The 23,227-nt window shown below is 39.7% G+C and overlaps 1 protein-coding gene across 6 annotated transcripts in view; it reads right to left on the bottom strand.

The window, feature by feature from the left end:
- LOC115242668 (cysteine-rich motor neuron 1 protein-like) overlaps positions 1 to 23,227 on the bottom strand; it is a 241,393-nt gene that overhangs the window by 97,077 nt on the left and 121,089 nt on the right. For all 6 annotated transcript variants that reach the window (XM_029819136.1, XM_029819132.1, XM_029819134.1 and 3 more), the window contains one exon: positions 15,721 to 15,858. In XM_029819136.1, coding sequence (XP_029674996.1) covers positions 15,721 to 15,808 — 88 coding nt within the window. In that variant the 5' untranslated portion in view covers positions 15,809 to 15,858. The remainder of the gene's footprint in view (positions 1 to 15,720; positions 15,859 to 23,227) is intronic.

The raw sequence follows: 23,227 nt of genomic DNA, 5'->3' as shown, positions 1-23,227 counted from the left end.
CCTTCTCCTCCTTTTCCTCCTCCTTCCATCTCCTCTTTGGGTAACGCCACCAAAATTTGCTGACTTGAGAATTAAGCTGCCACGCTTCTTCCGGGCGTGCCTCCAGCTTGCAATTTAGGCAGCAATCATCGTTTCGTATCATGACGTTGATGGGTATACGCGATCGTTATAATCCGGAAAACCACGCGTTAGATACCACTACGATCGCGGAGTTTTCTACAAACGTGTTCCACGTCAGAAAAATCTAATTTCACATTTTCCCAACAATGCATAAATGAAAGAAAACGTGGAGAAAAAAAGCTAGGATTATACTGCTCGACTATACACTGCTTGCTCACATGTATTCAAAAGAAGAAGAAGAAAAAGAGAAGACAAAAGAGATTCTAGCATGAAGCGGAATCGGCAAGATCTTTCCCAGATTACTTTTCACATTTTCGTTGTACATGCAAGTGAAAAAGAGATATAAGCTTATTCTGTGTGTCGCGTATGTGGCATAATACAATATCCCTTAATGATGTGTGTGTACTTATTTAAACAGAAAGTTTTCAGAGAAAGAGAAAAATATGACGTAAAAATAACCGTATTTATATAAAATTGCAAAAACTCCAGAATGTTATTTAAAAAAGGAATTAACATTGATAAAATAAATCTGTCCCAGAATGTATCGCTAACAGTCGGGAATCACGGATAACAATAGTCGCAAAGAATTTTTAATATTTCAAATGGATGGCAAATGGATTACAAATTGACGAATGGTCCGGCAATGTCGTCAATCTCTTTTACGATGTGACAATTTTTGCCATCGGAAAAAGAATCTCGAATTACGCGTCCATATAATTTAGATTTATGTACAAATGGAGAAAAAAAAAAGAAGCAAAAACCAGTTTTTAAAAAATAGCATTTAAAAACATTATAATTAAAAATTCGTTTGAAACTCCACTGAATTTGACCACTGTTTGAAATTATATCGCGATATAAATTTTTTTCTCACGAATTGGATTTAGATGTGCATTTTCGGCAAATTTAACGCGCCTGTAATGAAAGCGATTATTTTCGGAAAAGCGGGAATATTTCATTCGCACATTTGAAGTGTAATTTTAAAGTCCACTGACCGGGTGTGATAAAATTATCATCCGAGTTTAACAACTACGCCGTAACTAATTCGTTATCGTGAAAATCCTCGCGCCCTGTGACCCCGTTCGCGTCGTCGACGATATCCCACCGGTCTCGTGAATCCGGCGGAATACGGACGGAAGTGGATTCCGCGTGAACAAGGACTCACGGGCGATCGTGGCCGGAAGTCGGCCAAACCCCTGGAACTCGTCCCTGGGAAGACATCGTGAAGTTTCTGGCGGAACAATGTTCCACCGCGCGCCGCACTCTTCCCGCAATTCTTCGTTAAACGTTTTGCGACGCTCGCGAACGTTCGCACAAGGTATTACAAGAATTTAATGCCGTTGTAAGAAAGGAAAATCGTTTCAGCATGAAATAAATGAAGCCGTTTCACGTATATATACGTATTACATGCGTGAATATTTCAGAACCGCAGACTTCTATTATATCTAGACTGCTATAACAACGATGTGACAGGCAACCATTTACAATTGGGCAGAATATAACCAGGCTGTCAATCAATTATTTTTGAAGGGAAAAATAACTCGATTGATAACCTGGTTATATTCTGCCCAATTGTAAATGACTGTCTGTTACGTTAGCTGTTAGTAGTTTATGCACATATAGAAATCTGTATTCAGAATTGAATCTTTTGTCGGCAGGTGTTTTATGAAATTATCGTTTTGGTCCAACAACTGTTCCGCGTAAAAACAATATAAATGTAATGATAATTTCTCTTTCTCGCTCTTTCTCAAACACACACATTATATTTGAATCGTCTATAATTTTATCATATAACTCTTTTATTTGTATTATATAAATATACTTTAGAATTTAACATTTTGTGCGTAAATTTTAATTTTATAAAATAAATATAAATGCAAAACCGACATTGCTAGTTTAAAGTAGATGTTCGTTTAAAGTAATTTTAAACGAGAATATCAACAAAACCCACCGAGCATTACTCAGTTCTTATAAAAAAATAAAAGATCTATAGCTTTAAACAGCTTTCGCAGCTGTTTATTACTCGGTGCATATGTCGTATTTACGAGACATTGCGACTGGCGATTTGTACATAGCCGCGCACGGAAGCTTATAACCTCGCTCGATTTTTCTTACTTATGGCGAATGACCGCGCTTGTTTCAAGGCAGCTTGTTATCGTTACGAGTTGTCCGACGAGGAAGCGGCTCCTCAGTCCAGACCGCTGTCGAGCGTGAAAAACACTTGCGACGAGTTTTCTGCGCGACTCGTTTCTGCGCCTCTCATTTATCGCAAACATAACGAACCGCGATTCGTCATGCAACATGCAACTGAGACGATGCACTCAAGTATCGCGTCAAGTACGTAACCAAACAAAAATTTTATCTAGATCGATCAATATTTATGATAGAAAAAAAATCTTTTTAAAGTGTTTATAATATAATGTGTTATTATAATATATAATTAATAATCTCCTTTAATATACACTGTAAAAAAATTGCAGGTTTTTTGCAGACAGTCTTCTGAATTTTCAGAAAAACGACTATAATAATTAAGACAGATCGTCTGAAATTGCTTTCGGACACCCAGATCTGAAAATTCAGACTGAAAAATGTGTATAAACTTTTAGAAAATTGTTTACAATGTATTTAACAATATTTTCTAATTCTGAAAGATGCGCGTTATTGTACTATAATCTTCGACAGTATAATCTCGAGCGATCATTCGATACGCGCGCTAGTGAAACACGTTATATCCTTCGGGAAAAAAAAAGAAACCAGTTCCGAAGAGCACTAAGCGTTTCAGACGTCGCAAAAAGGTAATCGGTATCATTAAAGATCCATGAATAATCGATTATGCAGAACATTGCTTCCTCCCTTATTAAATCGATTTGCTATGCTTACATACGACCACGTTATTTTCCTCAATGTTACTTGTATAAGAGAGGTTCCAATATGAGCCTGTCAGATTGCCTGTACTTAAAAGATACTTCATAAGAAAAACATATGATGGATAAATTTGAAACTCGTATTTCATAAAAGGTAACAAAAAAATTCTTTCTCTATAATAACTTTATAACAAATCCAGGTTTTCGATATTACCGCATTACCGCAATATTCTCCGACAAAAGAAAATATTTAAATTTTCCAACGAGAGAACAAAAATGCAAACGCAAGCAAGACGTTCTCGTGTCATTTTCAGCGAGACATATCGGGTGCCCTCGGTTGGCGGCGTATAATAAGCGGATATGCAAGAGAAGAGGAGAAAAGGGAGGGTTCGTGCTTTCAGACACAACTAACCGTAGTTGTAGCGTCAACAAAGTGCAGCGTCTACAAGCAATATATAAACGCGCCGCTAAAGATGACACAAAATTCGCGAATAAGAATAGCAGGAAAGGCGCGATCCATAAAGCCGACCCGTTATAGGTAATGAGTCGCATTTAAATTAAAACGCTGTTTACGTATATCTCATTGTTAGAAGGACTATATATGTTTGTCAAAAATTACAATTATAATTATATAACTAATCTAAAATATATATCCTCCTCTATAATTAGTATAAAAAAAATTGATATTAATGTCTTTTATTTATCTCTTTAGTAATGTGTCAAAATATTCGTATGCGACGCAAAATCTAACGAGCATTGCAAAATCAAATATTACATCGTGAATTCTTTTATCACTATATATACCTGATTTCAATCACGTTACGAAACGCGGAGCGTATCTTTACGGGGCTCCGTAAATTCTTTCTCAAAAGACCCTAGTCAACTAGGCTGGTTAAGGGTGAAAAGTGGGACAGATTACTTTCTCGAGCTTCTCAGTCACTCTCCGTTACAGCGACAACGGCTTTCGTCCTTCGTTCGGCGGTCTTAGAGTGCAGATACTGGACGTAACTCTTCTTCGAATTCCGCCATTTTTCCCTGGCGCGGAGAACGTTTACCCGTAACGATTTTCGGATCCTGAATTACGACAACCCCGATGGACCATCAACAACATTTTCAGCAATGTTGGGGGTCGATTAGAAGAAAGCACATGTTGTGCTATATCTGAATCTATATGTAAGAATTACTTGTAACTTTATTCAATCTTTCTATATAATTGATTAATATATAATTAATACTCTCTCCGTCTAAAATACGAGAATCAAATTTAAAATATAAAAATGCAAATGATATATGTAATATTGAATTTCTTTGGAATATGCTATTAACACAATTGTTAACACACAATTATGTTCTAATTAGGAATTCTTTTATTCAACAGCCGTCTTTCCGCGTCTTTAAAATACTCTAGTTTCCGAAATATTGAAACGTATAGAATAACGTGTTTTCTCATTCCCCGCCAATCTTCGCATCGTCCCTTTTTCGTGAATGCGCACTCGCCTGCATTTTAACAATATACATTCGCGAAACGGTCGTGAATCTTTTCCCCAGTGGATTCTCATAATGGTCCCTTTCTGTAGCGAACGCAAAGAGGAAGCAGGTCCTCCGGTAAAAGATTTCCTGTCTCCTCTCCCCCCTACCTCCCTCCCACCCTCTCCCTCTGTCTCTTACCCGTCGACCGCCCCACTTTGCTCTCCCATCCCCATTGCTGTTCCCTCTTTTCCCATTTCGATCTCACAGTTCGTTCTTCCTTCGCAGTCCCTCTCTCCTCGCACCCTTCGTTTTGCCACGGATTTACGTCGCCAATAAATCACGAAGAATATTCTCGGCCACCCTGAAGGTACCTGGCATGGTAATTCACCTTTCTCCCTTCTGTCTTGGATCCGACTCCCCAAACCAGCCCGCCGAAAGTTGCTATCGTAAAACACGATGCCCGGTCGCACGCTCGCGTGTGACCACAGACATGCAATTATAGTTGAACGAGAATCGCCAATAGAACTTTAAAAAAAGTCTCCCTGACGAATAACAGATTACACAAAAATATTATTAAAATTATTACGACATGTGTTTTCTCTTTCTCTTTCTTTGTAAATTAACCTAGTAACATTAATCTAATGGAATGAATGAATAATCAATTGTTGTTTATCACTCGATAATTTTACATCCAGTTATTAATTTTAAAGTTGTAATAAAACAAATTCAAGACGCGTACGAAAGAGTTAACTTTGTTCCAGTAACGACGTTAAAATATTACCCGGCGCATACGAAAGCAATGGAGCGCGGGGAATAGCAAAAATGCTTAAATGGATAAAACAAAATTGTTTCCCGGGTCTTGTGCTAACAAGCGGTCCGCTATGCGCGAACAAAGCACCGTGCATTGGATAATGCCCACGTAGCACTGGTGGCGCACCTTCTCACGTGGCTATCGTGCGGCCGAGTGATTACATCTATTTTAATTACGGTCATTTCACGGCTCCGCGGTCGCGCGCTTCGAATAGCGCCGGCGGACGGGGAAAAAGAATTGGAATCCAGCCGAATCTCTCTTTCTCTCTCTTTCTCGATTACTCTTCGGCAAATGTCCTATAAAAGAGAAGAAGAGTCCATTTTCCACACTCGAGAATCGTATATCACGGAATGGAAGTCGATGCGCTTCATAAGCCAGCGGAATCGCTTTTAATCGAGACTCTTGACGGCAGACACAGCTTCGGTGGACCGTAAAAATTTCGGCAAAGAGTTTTCTTCGCTTCCTCTTTTATATATATATATGTCCGGAGGTGAGAAACTTTTCGCGATAATAAAAGCTCGAATGAAAGCTCGTAAGAGTTGTTGCTTTAAAGAGAGTGATACACAAGTGATGCGGGTGACGCGACAGCTGGTAGATGAGAGAATGTATCGTCGCTATATTTCATTCATATTTCGTACTGTACGCAAATTTTCCGCGTCACGATTCGTCAATTATGATTGTCATCAAAACGTTGAGTATATTTACAAATAAGTTTAATCCGCCCGATAAATTCGATTGACGAAGTGCATCGTCGTCAGTCATTCGTATTCAAATGGAAAAAATTATTCACGTTTCGTATAGATTAAATCGACCTTAAACTGTCAGCAAAATACGTTTACCAAATCCGATACATTGTTTGCACTATATTGTGTTGTGTCCGCATATTGTGTATTTTTTTATATTTAACCGTATAATTTTCTCTTTAATTCATGTCGCAATTTTTATTCTTTACTATATAAATGAGATTTGACTTTATAAAATACATATGTATCCTTTTCAATTTATATAAATAAATTATTTAAAAATTATATGCAAATTATTTATATAAAAAACTGAACGAAATAGACATACCAGCTATAATAATATATCAATAATAATATATTCAAAAAAAAAACAGACTTTTTTAAGTTTCCTATAATAACCATCATACACTAATGAGTTAATAAACCGCTAATGAACTAGCCCATAGGCGGCACGTCCTAACGAGTCGCGTCCCTTTAATGTTCCCCGAGCGGACCGTGACCAATGACATAACAATCCCATGATTATTACTCGGGTTTAACCATCCGTAATGAGCACACGACTTATGGCGCGTGACGCGACGCGATAATGAAAAATGACAAGCGCTTCTCCGTATTTAAGAGCAATTCAGGGAGAGCGGTCGCTCTTTCTCAAAGCGGAGAAAACAACGTGGCAAAAAAAAAAGACGGGCTCTTCAAACGAGCGGCACACGTATGGGCTTACGCCGATGCCGATAAATTGCCATCCGGCGAACGAACGAGATCATCGTCGCTCGAAAGGCATGCGAGTGATGGTTTCGCGTTTTAGCCTACGTACGGCACCGCTCCCGGAGGGAGAGCGAGAATTTCAAGTGGCACGTCTGACGATGAGAGCGAACCCAGAGGGAAAACCGCGTCTGCTTCTCGCGGATGTAACGCGAAAAAGGACGAGGTATATGTATGAAAGCCCGCTGCCTACGTGTCGGCTAATTTCTATCCTAAGCCGAGTTACGATGACGCGCCTCGACCTCGCGCGCGCGTTTTATTGCGAGGGCTGGACGCGGACCCTCGTCCCTTTTGCCGTTTGTCACGCGTCGGTATACCGCCTATCAAAGGTGGAAGATTTAATCGCCGGTCGCGCACGAACGATCCGTTGTAAATCATTTCGCCGTCAGCGAAAACGCCGATTCGCGCTGTTTCGATCTTTCAATCTCCTCCACCTGTTGACACAAAGTCTGTCGAAAATAATTTTGCGTGAAGGAAATATTGTTGCTTTGTAAAGGAAATATACGACAAAATCGTACAAATTAATATCGCATCGTAGGCACTTTGACATCTCAATTTTCAAAGAATTTTAATTATAATTTGAAAAAAATATCAAATTCTTTTAATAGCAAAATCAACAAGACCTTGCCATTTTTTTACGAGTAAAAAAATATTCTATTCCGAGAAAGAGAAAAGAATAAAGAGAGATTTTAAAGCTAGAAAAATACTTCAGGCACGGATCAATATTGATGACTTAAGTTTCGAGAAGGCATAGCGTCTCTTTGATCGCCTAAGACATTTCCAGGAAGCGTACTGTTCGAGGTTCAAAGGTGATTTCTCAATTAGCGGTGGCGGTAAAGACTTTAACAGATTGCGCGAGCAGCTTTTACTCCCCGCTAATTAGGTATGCTGAAAACATACAAACGACATTACACTCGCGCGCGTTCTGTTTACTTATTATAATGTATGTAAATCTCCGAGAGTGTGCAGCGCCGTGTTCTAATAAAATATTTGCCTAACGGTGCCTAGCGATCCTTGGAGAGTCTCGCTTGCGCTTAAAAGCGGATATACGGTAGTCGCGAAATTGGAGCAAACGGCCGGAAGGAGCGGTGTTTTAAATAGCGAAGGATGCTAAGGAAACTTTCGAGAGAGTGCATTACGACCTCTCTTTAAATTAGTTGAAAAATCGAAGCGGCCGCTTTGCGGCGTCTTTTCATACGCGATAAAACTGCTCGAAGCTGAGATTGGAGTAACGCCGCGATAAACAGACAAACGTGACGCACACGTTGGCATGCCGCGTCAACGTTTATATTGATACCCGGTACTTGTTCGCTATTTTGCCACGGTCAATATTAAGAGAGACGATACGGCCGATGAATCACAAAGTATTACTTCACGACACGGTCGGATAAAAACGTTATTCACTGAAATTTCATCTCCGAAGAGGAGCCCTCGCGCTCTGTGTGCGGATTGTGAAACGCACGAGTGTCACGGGACACTCTTCTCGCGTCGAGATCTATCCTAAAATATAAAACTAACGGCGTAGAACGATTATTGAAATGTGACAGGCGCGTCTCATCGAGTTTACCGAACTAACAGAGAGCCGGAATATTAACCCATCCTGTTACTTTCTCATTTTCTACAGAAATGCAAAACGTGAAGAGAGAAAGAGAGAGAGAGATGATACTAAACCGCAGTAAACACACATAAAAGAGCTTTATACCGCGGAAAGAGTCAACTCAGCGGCTCCATAAAAAAGTAAATGCACATTTCTTAATAAACGGCGAGAGTATATACGCGTTTGCTATCCATCGCTGCAAATCACGGGAAATGTAAATTACGTTTTTGCGAAAAGTATGGCATATGCAGGTATCGTATTTTCGATCGAGTGCAAAAAAGTGCGCCGGATACTATGTATCCGCGTTCCGGTAAAAGTTTTCTCTCGAGTGAGAGATTCTCTCTTTTATTCTCTCTCTCTCTCCCATCCAAGAGAAAGAGAGAGAGAGAGAGAGAGAGAGCCAGCTGGCCGTTATCGACGTATTCTTGATTCATATTCGAATTGGGCGAGCTGCGCACCCGCCTATTAATAGACGTTTGTCTCACGCCCGTGGATTCTCGCTCGCTTGCGCGCGAGCGTGGCCAACGATAACGCACGATTACAAATGCAGTCGTAACGAGGCAATTTACGAGACGGCGATAACGAGTAGTCCCTGAGATCGGTTAACCTGTTTCGCCATTAGCCGGCCGGACGTCTGTCGCTTTGTTACACAACAATCTGTTTCAGCTTGCGTGCTCTCGCGATCAGATCTGAGCAATGATTAATGATAGAAATAATATTTTTTTTTAGCTTGCTGTGTGTGTAATTTCTATTTTTTTTTTCTTGTTGTTGTCATGCGAATAACTAAAACATTCATCAGCTTGTCGATCTCATGTTTATTTAACTTCACTTATCTAGTTCTATTAAAAAACTGTCATTTCTTCACGACCTATTTTCGGTTTTTTGTATAAGGTAATGAATAGATTCTTGTATATTTAGCGTTTTTTTATAACAAAAATTAAGTAACTTTGTTTTATTTAAATAAAATATTAAAATGTAAAAATTAAAGAAGTTACTAACTACGTTATCTGCCCCATTGTAAATATTTCAAATCTGTCCAAGTTACCAAATTATGCTTGAGGTACCGATAACGAGAGATTATCGCCGATAAAACTCGGAACGAGTAGCGCAATTAGCAGACGGCTCGGGGAAGCTCGAGATTATTGCTACGTAATTTCGCCAGAGGAGAGGCGAGACGTTGGAAAAGTCGACGAATTCAGATCGCAAATTGCTGAAAGTGGGCGACCTTCCGTAAACTTTTCCCACCACCGCCACCCGCGATCTCTCATTAGCTGGTAATTAATGGCGGTTTATTTTTGTGGTGAGACGTCGCTTCCTTGATTTCGGTCGATTCGAAGTTTCCACGGTTGACTTCTAATTGCGACTGCAAAATTAGGATAGCTGAATCTCTCGCAGCCGCGAGAATAATGTCCTTCGAACTGTCAGAGTTCTAACCGCGGTGTAGTAATCTAATCGACAAGCACGAACACACGCTTGATTACACTATGAAGTATAACAAGTTTGTGCGCAAACTTAATCTTTTTCAACATCTCTCCCTTCACATATACAATTTTACCGTTATCTACTTTAATTTCGCCAAGCTACATCTATATCTCTTTCTCTGCGAATTTTCTGAAATTCTCTCCTTCACATTTAACAAAATTCCACAGCGAAAGAATCCGGAGGGAACGGTAAGCTTTTATATGCGAGCGATACGAGTCTTGTAATATTTCGCCTCGGCGACCTCGTCGCGCTGTCGTCCCGTCCAGCTTAATGTTAACGCACAATGGCCGCAGACGTATTATGACATTTATCGTACGGCCAGCTGATCTCGCCTCCTCATTTTACGTCCCATGTGGCTGACACGCGCGACACTTTTCACGCGCGCGCACAAGCGAGCGTGTGTGTGTGTGTGTATGATACGCGACCTCGCACACGACAATGTGTTGCTTTATGTCACGATGCTCGGACAGAAGCGTAGTTTTCTTTGAGAGATATAAAATTACATTCCCGCAAACAATTTTTTGCTTTTTTTTTTTTAATTATTTTTATATTCGAATGTACAAACATTCGACATAAACAAAAGCGGTTTTTCGGTTCACCTGTGCGTCTCGACGCGTGTATGCAGTATGCAAAAGATAAAAATTTTTACGCGGTATGACGAAATTCGGAAAATGAAGAAAAAAATAACCACATAGAGCATATATGACTGAAAAGATTTTACTAAGCAAAGCAACGAAACTCGATTTAAAAAATCATCTTGTTTTTATTCTGAAAAAATAGTTTCGCAGAATGCAAAGATGCAAAAATTCGAATCAAAAACTTGTTTAATGTTCCTTCTCTTTTTTTCTCTCAACAGTTAATAAGTTTCTTAATAGCCAGATATTTACTACATAAACTCGTTTAAAAAATCACTGGCTAATATTTTGATTTAATGCTCCGATAAACTCGCACTTTATTTTTTTGCGCTGGAAATCATCCTTTCATCCGTTTTATCCACAATCCCAAACATATATATATATATATACACACGGACATCTTGTACGTATATGAATATTGTGGTACAGACCGGAAAAGTTTACTTCGTGCAATTCTCCTCAGTTGATTATAATCTGGAATAAAACATTATTTCCACGGTCGATTCAACGGATATTACACCGTTACACAGCGACTTCTGCATTTCCACGTAATCTATGTTATAATGAAGCAGAGTTCATTTAAAAACTGCAACGCGCGCACCGAGAATGATCCCCACTCTAAGTTTATATCTATTTTGATTAACGCGCGAAGCGTTTCGCGAGCGCAACTATAATTATCCACAATGAAATATTGCGATGACTCGCGATGATTCCGTTACGATTATACACCGTGTAACGCGTAACGAATGCAACTGCTGCGTTTCGAAAGAGACTCGCCCGTTTGATGCCGAGAAGAAATAGTTGCACGGGCGTGAAATTGAACGCGTCGAGCGATGTTGATAAACGATAATAATATAAGTGTTATTACAAACCTAAATTCCGTAGATACTAACAAGAGTTAACAAAGATCTATAATGTGATTAAATCGGATGATACAGCCAATCGTCGAGTTTTCGAGAGCAAGCAACTGCGTAAATGCGACGCACGCGACTGACTAATTGCGCGATTTCCGCGAACAAACTCGAATGTACGACGCGGTTCCGGTAGCGGTTTTAATGCGCGGCTGTCACGCTCGGCGTGGTAATGCAATCAAATCCATGAAATAATCATTAATTAAGACAAATCACCGCGCGTCAACTTTCGCGTGTTAATGCGACAACTATCGCACGACGACGGTACCCGGCGAGTAAAAGTGATTAATGTCATGCCCCGAGACGCGTCGTTGCGCGAGGAGATTAACGGCCGATCGACGACGAGAAGAGACAAATTTAATTGGCGACCCGGGACGAAAAGCGACGCATATATGTATACGAGATGTGACGCAACTACACGACTCGCGTCGTAATTGAAACTTACTTTAATGGCGATTCACCGTACCGTGAGAAGGCCGTTGCTTGACCCTCGATATTAATTAACGTCAATTATTAATTTTGTCGGTGTTTTACCCGGCGCAAAAGTCGGTCGGACAATTTTCGACCCGCCAGCAACGCGCCAGGTCGATACATATCGGCGTTCTTAATTGAAATATCGATACATAATAAATAGAGACACGAACATGGTTCTTCGCAAACGGTTTCGACACGAAAGGAGAAAGTGAGTTCGCTTCACTGACCCGAAAAGATTTTACAGATCTCTGCCCGTGCAAACATGGTTGTTTATTATCGCGACTCCTTGAAATTTTTTTGCAGAAAGAACCTGTTATTTAAATATTTAATTAAATTCTCAAATACATTCTAGCTGATATCGTTTGAATTTGAGATACGCAAGTTATTTTTTTATCGCAAGATAAATTACGTCATGTGTGAATACTTTGAAAATCGCTAGACAATCATTCGATTTATTCGCGATTGATCAGTCGGCGTTCCGAATCACGATCCAACGATTAATTCGCGCGTCTTATCGTATGCCTTAATGAAGGCACAAAGTCCACGGCTGACGCGACTTCAACCAAACTAGTTTTCCGAATGCATATTTCCATAATGTACTCCTAGAATCCGTTGGCTGAATGTTAAAAATAAAATAAAGAAGCAGCAGCTGCGTAACGATCAGCTAAGTCAGCATGTGTTATACGAAATAAAATATTATCAGCATTGCAATGTATAAAAAGAAAGATAATATTAAATATATTTTATATATATATATTATTGATTTAAATTTCTAATATTTTGATGCAAAATTATCCTCGTAACTGTAAAGCACTTTGGCGGCCAACTAAAAAAGAAAGATTGAAATAAAAATTATATCAATCCATCAATCTATACAAATTTCAGATTATTTTTGCTTGTGTGAATTAGTTAAAATTTAATACATAATTTATAATCTATCCGATATTATCGGCAAAAAATATATTTATAAATACGGGATATATTTTTTCTTGTAAAACGCACTTTTGCGTTAAACTCTGCGTCGAACAACAAACAATAACAGTTTTCGCCGTAACAATAACGACGTCATATCCGCGCTTACGCAAACTTGCGGGCTGCATTGTAACAACGAAAAAAGTGTCGCATTCTTCGATAATCGAACGTTATATATTGCCATGTTTAATGAGAAGATATCGCCGAGCCAATATTATTCTTTTTGTCTTCTCCTCTTTCGCAATTCCTATCGTCCCTTTTATATTCTCGCGTGATTTCTTAACGCAGTAGAGGAAATCCATTCGCCGGGACCACGTCAAATACCGGACGAGGCAAAGGGAAAGAATAATGTATATTTCGTTAAATATTTGCACGGCAATCGTTCAGCGAACAATCTCTCTCGCTATTTTTCGTTCTCCTTCCCCCCTCCCTCTCTCTCTCTCTCTCTCTCTCTCTCTCTCTCACGTTTTCTCGAATGTGGGCGCACCGCGACTATACGTATTAATCGCACAGCGGAAGATTTGTTAGTTGGCACGACGATAAGGTCACATTCCATCGCGCCGAGGTACATATCAGCATTCCGGGCGCTCGAAAAGATAGCGCTTATCTGACGGGGGCGAAAATATAATCTCCAGAGATAGATAGACAGAGAAAGAGAGAAAGAAAGATGTACGCCAAAAAAAAAAAAAAAAAAAACGTGCCCGACGAGTGCGTAAAAAATTTCGAGTTATATCCGCGGGATGAAGCGGAAAGAAAGAGCTTCAGAGTCGGTCGAGCGAATAAAGTAATTGGATAAGCGTATTTTCTGCGACAAAAGCTCGCGCGACACCCACGATACGACCCGTTTAAACGTTTCCGGGTCAACGATGCCGTAAAATTTCGGTCACCCGCGCGCGATAAATTCGCGAGTAATATTCTTTGGAATAGACGGAATATATTTCGTCGCGAAATATTTTTTGCGTATCCGTATCATCTCTCGTATTTCGCGATTCGTACAATGGCCGTTTTGCTCGGGCCGTTTGTAGCAGGCTACTGATGATAAATTCAAATTGGAATGCGGGTTAAAAAACGCCAATGGTATCGAAAAAATTGGCGTTATCCGGGCGAGGATGTTCAAAGAAGCGAATTGTCGGAGAAACGAACGGGAGAAACGCCACATTCCGGGGAGATGCTATAATCGCAGCTTAAAATTGAATGCAGCTGTTTGTTCATAACTGTCGGTATAAAGTCAAATATCGTTAGCGCAACCGCTCGAATTAAACGATTTTGCGAAAGTTACCGGATGTCGTTGATCCAACTCTCATTTAACTAAAGTTACGCGCGAAACTTGGAAGAGGCCGAGTAGTACGCGCGATACTACGGCCACTACGGCTCGGCGGATTATGTCGTTACCTCCCGATCGCTTATCCTATATTAAGCACCTGGTGCGATCGAAGCATATATTTCCATATTATAACATCTCCAATATCCAGTTTCATATTTTGAACACAGGAGAACACGACACGCGCTGGACGGTTGACGAGTTCAATATTATTTATCGCATTTTAACACTCGCAAACATTTCATAAATAGGCGCTGCAATTAGTTCCCTAATTAGTACAATTAACATTAGTAACAATATCGTCATTTGAGCTGCCTGTAATTTCAATATGATGTAACATAATCTGATTTATTGGTGAAAAACCGATCATTAATGGGGCCGTGCTACTTCAGACGCAAGAGCGAATAATGTATTACGGATATTATTAATGATTGGAATAGCGTATTTTGCAAAGTTATACGTTGCCCGATATATCTTGTAGCGGAGCTTCGCTCGCGTATAAAGTTCCTCGATAAGTTACGCGCGCCCACAGAATTTTAGTTATTCTATGCTTAGATAGAACCGATACGCCAATCGCTAACGATGCTCAACCCGTATAAATCTGGCGCGCTGACAAAGCGAACGACGCGTCCTACGGTGAGATACCTGTTTGACAGGAGGTATTATCCTTGTACCGTGTATGGGTAGGCGAGCTTTATCGACTTCGAAACAAGTTACTATTGTTCGCGCTTATATCGGGAGAAAACGAGGGCCCCTTGTATATAGTTTGCTCGTAAAGTTCGCGCTGATAGCGCCATTGAAAATTTTAGAGATGCGCGCTTCGTCCGCGGCATCTTTGCCAAAACAGCTGATTAAATTAAGTTAAATTAAGATGGAATACACGTATTTCGTTCCTCGATACGATCTGGCAATTATTTGCTCGCCAAGTTAAACAATAAATATTATATATTTTTGATATTATATATCTCTCTGCGATATTATTTCCGAAGAAATATTTGTTTTCGAGCGCGCTCGCATTTGTTTCAAAGTAAACAACATGCTTTTCCTGTTCTTTAAGTTTACGTTACCTATATTTCAGTATATCGTGTTACGATAACTCACGACGTTTCGACGATTCCTACATTCGAGCGTCGATTAATTTTAGAGGCACACAAACCATTCCGATCAAGTCACACGTTTGTGTCGCGTGGATTTTTATTCCGGAGAGAGCGTCGCTTAAAGCGCGACGTTAATTCCCGATCAATTTCAATTACGGACAACGGACACGTTGATCGGCGGAAATGTCGTACATGGCCGAGCAGCGTGATCGGCGAACACGGTAATTACAGAGGGAACACCAACAAGAGAGAGGGAGAGTAACATACCGAAGTCCGTTGGGATAATACGCATCAATGGCTGTTTTCAATCCGTTAATCACGCGTTTCAATTGCGCGTCAAAATTAATAACTATTGTATCGGATAGATTGGATATCAGGTGCGCGCCGCGCAAATTAGAAATATACGGGAGGCGAGATGCCAGAGGTGGAGGGGTGACATTAATTCAACAGGTTTTTCCTCTTACCTGTCCAGCTGGCGAACCGCGTGCCGCCCGTGGTCCTCTCGTCGTCCTTCCAGTCGCCGTTCCGTCTCGATTCTTTTCCCTCGCCCATCTGCTCCCAATCGCTCCGCGCCGCCGCTGCCGACTCGCCGAACGACGTGCCTGGAATAAATTATTAAATCGCATTACGATCTCTCCGTCCTTGCACTTTTCGCCCCAGTTGCCCCAAGTTTTCGCGCGCGACCACCGCGACGACGGTTTAATTAAAGCGCTCGATCGCGGGGCGAAACTGTCCATTGGGCGAGAACGTGAATTTCGTGGCGTATGAAGTTTTGCCGAGAAAGAAAATCGAATTTCCCATTAATTACATTGCCGTTTGTAATTTTGTAGAACGGTGCGATGAATTTATTGTCGGTACTGCCGTAAAAAAATCAAAGAGTTTATAACAAGAGTTAGTTTCCTTAAAAAACGTTATATAAAAATTCTCTACAAGAGAAAAACACATACATATCGTAATAAAATAACAGAAAAAAATTTCTAACAAAACAAAGCATTGTCAACAACACAACAAGTCGAAAACAACATAAAACTCACTGTAGACGATTTCGCGACAGAATTTAAAATAAAAATCTATTTAATATTATATGTCACATATCCTAATACATGTATAAATTTTACATATTTAAACATTATTTCTTATATTACGAGATTCTATATGAAATTATAGAAATTCTAGAATTTTGATTAAAATTTTAAATTTGTATCTTTAATATCATTAATGACCAATTAATTTATTAATTGATTATTTAATTTAATCAATAAGTTTTAATTGGAATTTTATTCTGAATTGTTTCATTAATTAAATAAAAAATCTTGATAAAATAATTAAAGTTAAAGTTAAAAATGAGATATTAATAAAACTTTAAATTAATTCAACTACATATGATCTAGAAGTAAAACACAAATGATAATTTTATTATTAAATATTAAGAATAGAAAAAATATAATGTAATAAAAATTAACATTATTATCGCAAAATAAAAAAAAAAAATATTGCATTTCATATCGGAGAGTTACAGTTTTGTAATGACAAAAATCCAGGATGAATTTTTAATAAAAAATCTATATATAATTTGTCGCGAATTATTAGATGGTTTAAAATGGACTTCAGTCTATAAAATTCTCGTTGAGTAATTCCTGTCAGTGTCCGTTTGACGCAACAATCGTTTCGCCAAAGAAAGATAAGCGAAATCGTAAAATTGAGGCATATTCTCGTAAAAGTAATCGCCGCGTGTTTCCCGGAACGCGCAATCGTGCTTTCAAGTTGGCCGTAATTAAAAAGCAGAGTGTGCGCGACCGGTACATGACCTCTGCAGAAGGCATGCCGTCGTTTATACGTATAATAGGCTCTTACACCAAAAACGTATAACGCGGAACAGTTCGCAACTTTTCCGAGTGTATCCCGCTCGCACAAAAGAGCTCGCGTTTCATTTGCGCGAGATGCTTCGTAAATTTACGTTTAAAATGGGACCGCGTGTACGTACGCGCGAGAGCCGTTGGCTGTTTAGATTAATTACTCTGACGGCTATTGTATTAAAGCCGAGAAAAATTATGGAAATAATCGATTTATCGCGAGTAAAATCTAAACGTTTTACAAAACGCGTATAAAAACTGTGATGTAGAAATGTTCTTTATTTTTTTTTTCTTTTAAAGTAATTATCGCCTCGCTTTCAAAATAGCGTGCAATGGGGATGAATATCAAAAATTATTTCTTCGAAACAAAGCGCGCCAATTTTGCAAACGAGGTCGTTCTTTTATTTAGCGTTTTCAATATCCATGAACACCGGTTTTATATATGTACCATATTTATCGTCACTGTATGTACTTTACACGGATAACCTTATATCCACGTAACAGAATAACACGTAGGGACGATATATCGTGCGTTAAATCGCTGCGAGTGCAATCGAAGCAAGTTGAAATCGAGCGACACGTAGATACATGTGGGTTGCATTTCCGTCTCGGCGCAAAACGAGATCGAGATTTATCGAAATGTCTACGCGGTAGTGCCGGGCTAGAATTAATGCAATGTATGCCCCCGAGTCATTCCCCGCGATCGATCTCGCGTGCTTTATTTCTCGCGTCTCTCTCTCTCTCTCTCTCCCCCCCACCTGTCGCCTTTCTTCGTTTTTTTCCCTTCTTTTTTCGTCTGCCGGGCGTGCATTCGATCGCAACGTGCAATGATTTAACGTCGTTACGCAAACGATTCAACGATAGCGACCGTCGCGTCTGTGTGTAATACCGGCTGCCAATTAGTCGCAACTGCAAACGCCGCTGCGACGAGCGTGGGATATTAATCTCGACGATCGTAGCTCGCCGGAACTTTATTGCTTCGATACTTTGTCCGGGAGAAAAGTGTGGGACGCGAGGACGAAAACAGGAAAATAAATAAGCGCCGATATTATACAGGCAAAATTTGCAATTCAACGATAACGCATACGTGAATCTGCGTGTATGAAAACTTCCGATGCAAGCTTAAGTTATGGTTCTTAGATTTCAAATTTTAGTCTACAGAGCCTAACTTTCAATTCTGCATTTCCTTAATTAGTAAGCACTTAAATTTTAATTTTTTATTCATGATTCTTTTGCCATTTGTATTATTACGCGACACAGAAATAGTATAGACAAAAATGGATGATTTGAGTTAAACAAGAAACTCTATTGCCGAGATCGTATCGAAAATCACAAGTCTTATCGCATTCCTATGCAAGTGTAACGTCTCTGCTCATGTGATCCGCGTATAATTCATCGTCGATGCGTCACGACTCTCAAATAAGAATATAGCTCTTCTTTGCTAATGGAGTCGTGGAGATTGACGTTCGAATGGTCGATCGATGATATTTTATTTCGATGATTCAGGCGTCGTGGAATTCGTCGATCATGGGGGTGGCGAAGCAATTACATTCGACGCGTGCAGCTGTACTACGCCATCGTGTACGCGAGTATTACGCGTTTCGTTTGAGAAAAATACTTGACGTCGAAAATTGGGCGACGCTGCCGGTGAATTTATTTATTCGATAATCGAAGATGCAATCGCGCGACATTGCAACGCGAATTTTCAACTGACTGGCGTCGAAACGGCGAAAAGAAATATCACAGAAATGTAACTCAAAAGCCTGCCTCAAATAATAATGCATCGAAAAACGGTATACACAAAATCTCGAACTTTCGAGCTTAAAACGAGTGACCCCAATAAAAAAAAGTGCATTGCATCTTTTATCAGAGAAACATATAGGTATCGATTCCCTATCGCAAACTTTATATTGCGCATTCGCGGGAAAATAAATAGTTGAATTGGTAAAACGATAAAAGTTTTCTATGTAAAATGGTCTTTTGGCCTGCTTTTCACAAATGCATTTAAATACTCTTTAAAATACAGGTTGAGAAATGTTGCTGCAAAGAACGCATCGTGCAAAATGGTACCAAAACGATGATACTCCAGTGAAATATCAACATCACGGATAAAGTCGGTCATAAATCTTAAGAATTTCGCGACGGACAGATTCGGAGTGACATGATAACGCATCAGCGTGGCGCGCGCGTGAGAGGAGATGCACCGTTTATACAGTCGTCGCGCCTCCTCATCCCGAGCGTTTACACCGAACGCGAAAGAATTCGAGGTCGGAGAGGAAAGATCGCGTCCCGTACGCCGACGAAGGTGAGGCCCCGATCTCGTCAGTCAGCTGAGCAAAGATTGACATCACCGCGCCGGCACGCGGCGCGGTGATTCACACGCGTTGGCGTGCTTCATTCTCGGAAGAAAGTGCTCGACTATGATAGGACGCGAAATAGTTACGAGTAGCCAGACCGGCAGTGTTGATGCGCGTGTGCGGTCCGCAGAAATCCGTCAATTAAAATACCAGAGTCTACGCGCGCGGGGATTACGTCGGCTCTGTATATTTGCGTAGCCGATTAGCGCGAACGGCGTGGGCGGCCGAGGATGCGCCGAGTCATCGGTGAATTTTGGCGCCGACGATTGTTTACGGAATGTCGGGCTCACCGCGGAACCAGGTGAAGCGACAAATTTTTTTTTCGGACACGGACGCGCATGCAAAACATCGTACAGAATTTGTTTATTCATGTTAAATATAATTTCGAGTGCAAACACTAATTGTTTACCTAACTGTCAATTGTCGACTGCCGTTTTTGTTTCAACACGCAAATTCCGAGAGAGAGAGAGAGAGAGATTGAAAAAAAGAAAATACATATAAGATCTAATATTGTATGAATTTTTAATCCGAGAGATCTCGACTATCAATTATACACCGTTTTTATATTTTTGCAATTCTTCTCGACGAGATCTCGAGCAGCGATGAATAATAAATTTCGTCGGCGGCGCGATTTATTTCGCACTGTTTACTCACTCGCTGCTGCAATGCGCAGCCACAAACGGCAATATTTTGAACAGGCTCCAGCCAGGTTGTTTAGTGCAACTGCGCAAATACAGCTTCGTAACCGCGATATTAAATGCAAATTAAACATTTACGACGCGCGAAGGTTCGAGGAAAGTCATCGCGGACGCGCTGCGGCTTGTCGTATAAATAATTGGTGTCATCGCGTCCCGTGATTTATTTGGTTAATTCACGCAAAGTATGTATTATTGCATGTTTTCCGCATGCACTTCGTTCGCGGCCTAGATCTAGATTCGCATCGCACAACACATCGGCAAGTGATAAAATAGCGAACGAGATGTTTCTACAAGATGTGCATAAACACCTGCGGAAAACATAATAAATATATTGCGCCGATAAATATCATTAAAATCTTCGTATGTTCGAAATAAAAGACGTGTTTTGAAATGGCTCGCATCATCGCAAATCATGACACGAATAAATTTAATTTACTTTAATAAACATCGTTTCCTTTAAATTCCTATAAATTATCCTTTAACCATCATGATAAACGCGAGATAATCGCGCATCTCTATCGATAATCGCGTAATATAAGCAAACGCGCTGTTTATATCCTTTATGAATCTTTATACTCTTTTCCAGCATTCACTTTTCAATATCGAAATGGCCTTCGAAACAATGATCGCACTCTCTTAAGTCAGTATATTATCATTGCAATATAAATAGTAACTGATATTTTCATTTATAAATATAGCACTGCAAATCAGTGAAATCTCACTGATCAAGAAATCAGATAGATAGTGGCCGCTAAAAAAAAATCAATGATATTTTAAAATACGCCTTATATATATTAGAATAATGTTATATGAGCTAAATTTATAATAATATATTTTATTTAAAAAATATTTGAGTTTGACCAAAGGTCTTATTCATTTTTTTGCGCGTTTATTATATCTTAAAAATGAAAAAATGTAATATGTATATGTATAATCCTAAATTTAAATATATTAGTTACAGTGTTTTTCTCATTTCCAATATATGTGTGGAGACTTATCCTAAAAAATAAAAAAAATCTACATCTGCAAATATACGACTATTATTAATTTTCAGTAACATCTTATTGCTATGATCAATGAAACATAAGACGTAGGAGCATGAATTTGATTGACCTGCGGTGAAATCTCGTCTTTAATCAATGAAATAATTCATTGACTCAGTTTAATTTTGCACAGTCGCGACTCTTTAAATTAATAAATTTATTTATAAACGTTTTTTATTTATTCCCGGGTATTTACGTTCGTTCGTTCGACTAATCAAAATTTAAATATCTTTCTGTACATACTCGCGCGATGTGAAAGAAGGAGAGAATTAAAACGATAGATTTAATCTCACATTTCCAATGCGTTTCTCGATTCAAATTAATAAGCTACGTGATACGGCAACGAGTATCCTTTGACGCCATGGCTTTTTGTACTAAAACTTTACCGACTATATTAAATTGAGATTCAATCTACTCTTCTTTGCAGACGCAATTAATCGGGAATGGGAATAACGTAGATACTGTGGTACCTTTCCATATTTTTGAGCCGCAGATACGTTCGTGTTTTCAGCTCGAAAACGATATAAAAGATAACCATGATCACAGTAAAATATTGCTTACAATCGGGATTCCCTCGCGAGCGTATTTCCGAACATCCGAACACGGATTAAGGGCAATCTGGATTATCGGTACAACCAATAAACGTACAATCGATTATCGGCGCTCCGTATTTATAAGCGCCCTGGCCGTATTAACGTTTAAAGCGTTATAACGTAATAGCGCGTAGCGATATTGAAATTGAAAAAATATCGATGCACTTGTAGCTTGTCGATTTATAACTTGACCATTTATCGAAAGCAGCATCGTATATTATATTTCACTCATGCGTTACAATCTGAATATGCGTTACTATCTGATTTTACTGTATTTTATTGTATTTTATTGTATATTTAATGTTGACCGCATTACAATACGAATGTAAACTGGTCCGAGACGATATACGCGAAAATTAATAAAGTGCAAGCAATCGTATATTATTTCACAATTAAATATAATAAATAATGTATATCTCTCTCGTCGCAATAATAGCCAATTTAATGTTAATTCATATAAAGAGTATGTGGAAGGATTTATTATTTACTCGCGGTTTACGTGTTAATTAACAATATTTCTCTATAAACAAAATACATACACGTTATATATGTGTACATACGCGAATGCATTGTAATCGCGCCATTTCGATCCGGCAGCTTTGCTCTCCGCTTTCCACGACGGTGAGCAAACGACGCTTCGATTTCGTCGACTGGGATTAATTGAGCGCGGAAATAATCGACAATTCGAGTCGCTTTCCCTTCTCGAGAATTCGCAGACATGCCGCGCGCTCTAATTTCGCGCGGAGGACGATAACGCGAATGTACCCTTTTCAAGACGAGCCGAGCGCGATTTGCTCGGGTCACGTTCGAGAAGTCTCGACCGTCAGTAAATCGTCACGATTAACTTGGCGGCCAGGCGGAGCTCGAGCTGCTATACGATCCCGCTTCTACGTGCATACGCGCAAAATAACGTTTTATCGCCCGTGCAATCTAGGTAAAGCGCCATTCGGTGACGCGACCTGCGATTTTTCCTTTCGACCCCGCGATACACGCGAGTATATCGCCCGCCGCGTGCTTGGAATTCTTTCACGGGGGATGCGCTCGAGAAAACGGTCGCTTGTCTTTTATCGAGAAGAATTGCGCCGACGCGCTGCCACCGATCAGAGATATTCCGATGGAGGATTGACTTCGCTACCTTGACACAGCACAGATTCAGCGCAGATGCAGAACGTGCTCTTCAAAACGTATCGAATCTATCAACGAAGAATTCTCCGAATCATAGCGAGATAGCATCAAATGCGTCATTAGTTAATTTTAGGCGAGCGATCATAGTATCACATGAACGCAGAAAATTCTTAAACTCCGACGAAAGTAAAGACTCATGATTATTTTAAATAAAAAAGAAAAAAATTTTTTTCGGTAAATCATGTTTTGGCGTTTATATATATATATACTACTTCTCATCATCTTCGAAAGCTGCGTGCGTC

The sequence above is a fragment of the Formica exsecta genome, unplaced genomic scaffold (assembly GCF_003651465.1).
Source record: "Formica exsecta isolate Colony F162 unplaced genomic scaffold, ASM365146v1 scaffold614, whole genome shotgun sequence".
Lineage (NCBI taxonomy): Eukaryota > Metazoa > Arthropoda > Insecta > Hymenoptera > Formicidae > Formica > Formica exsecta.
This window is presented reverse-complemented; position numbering and strand designations above follow the sequence as displayed.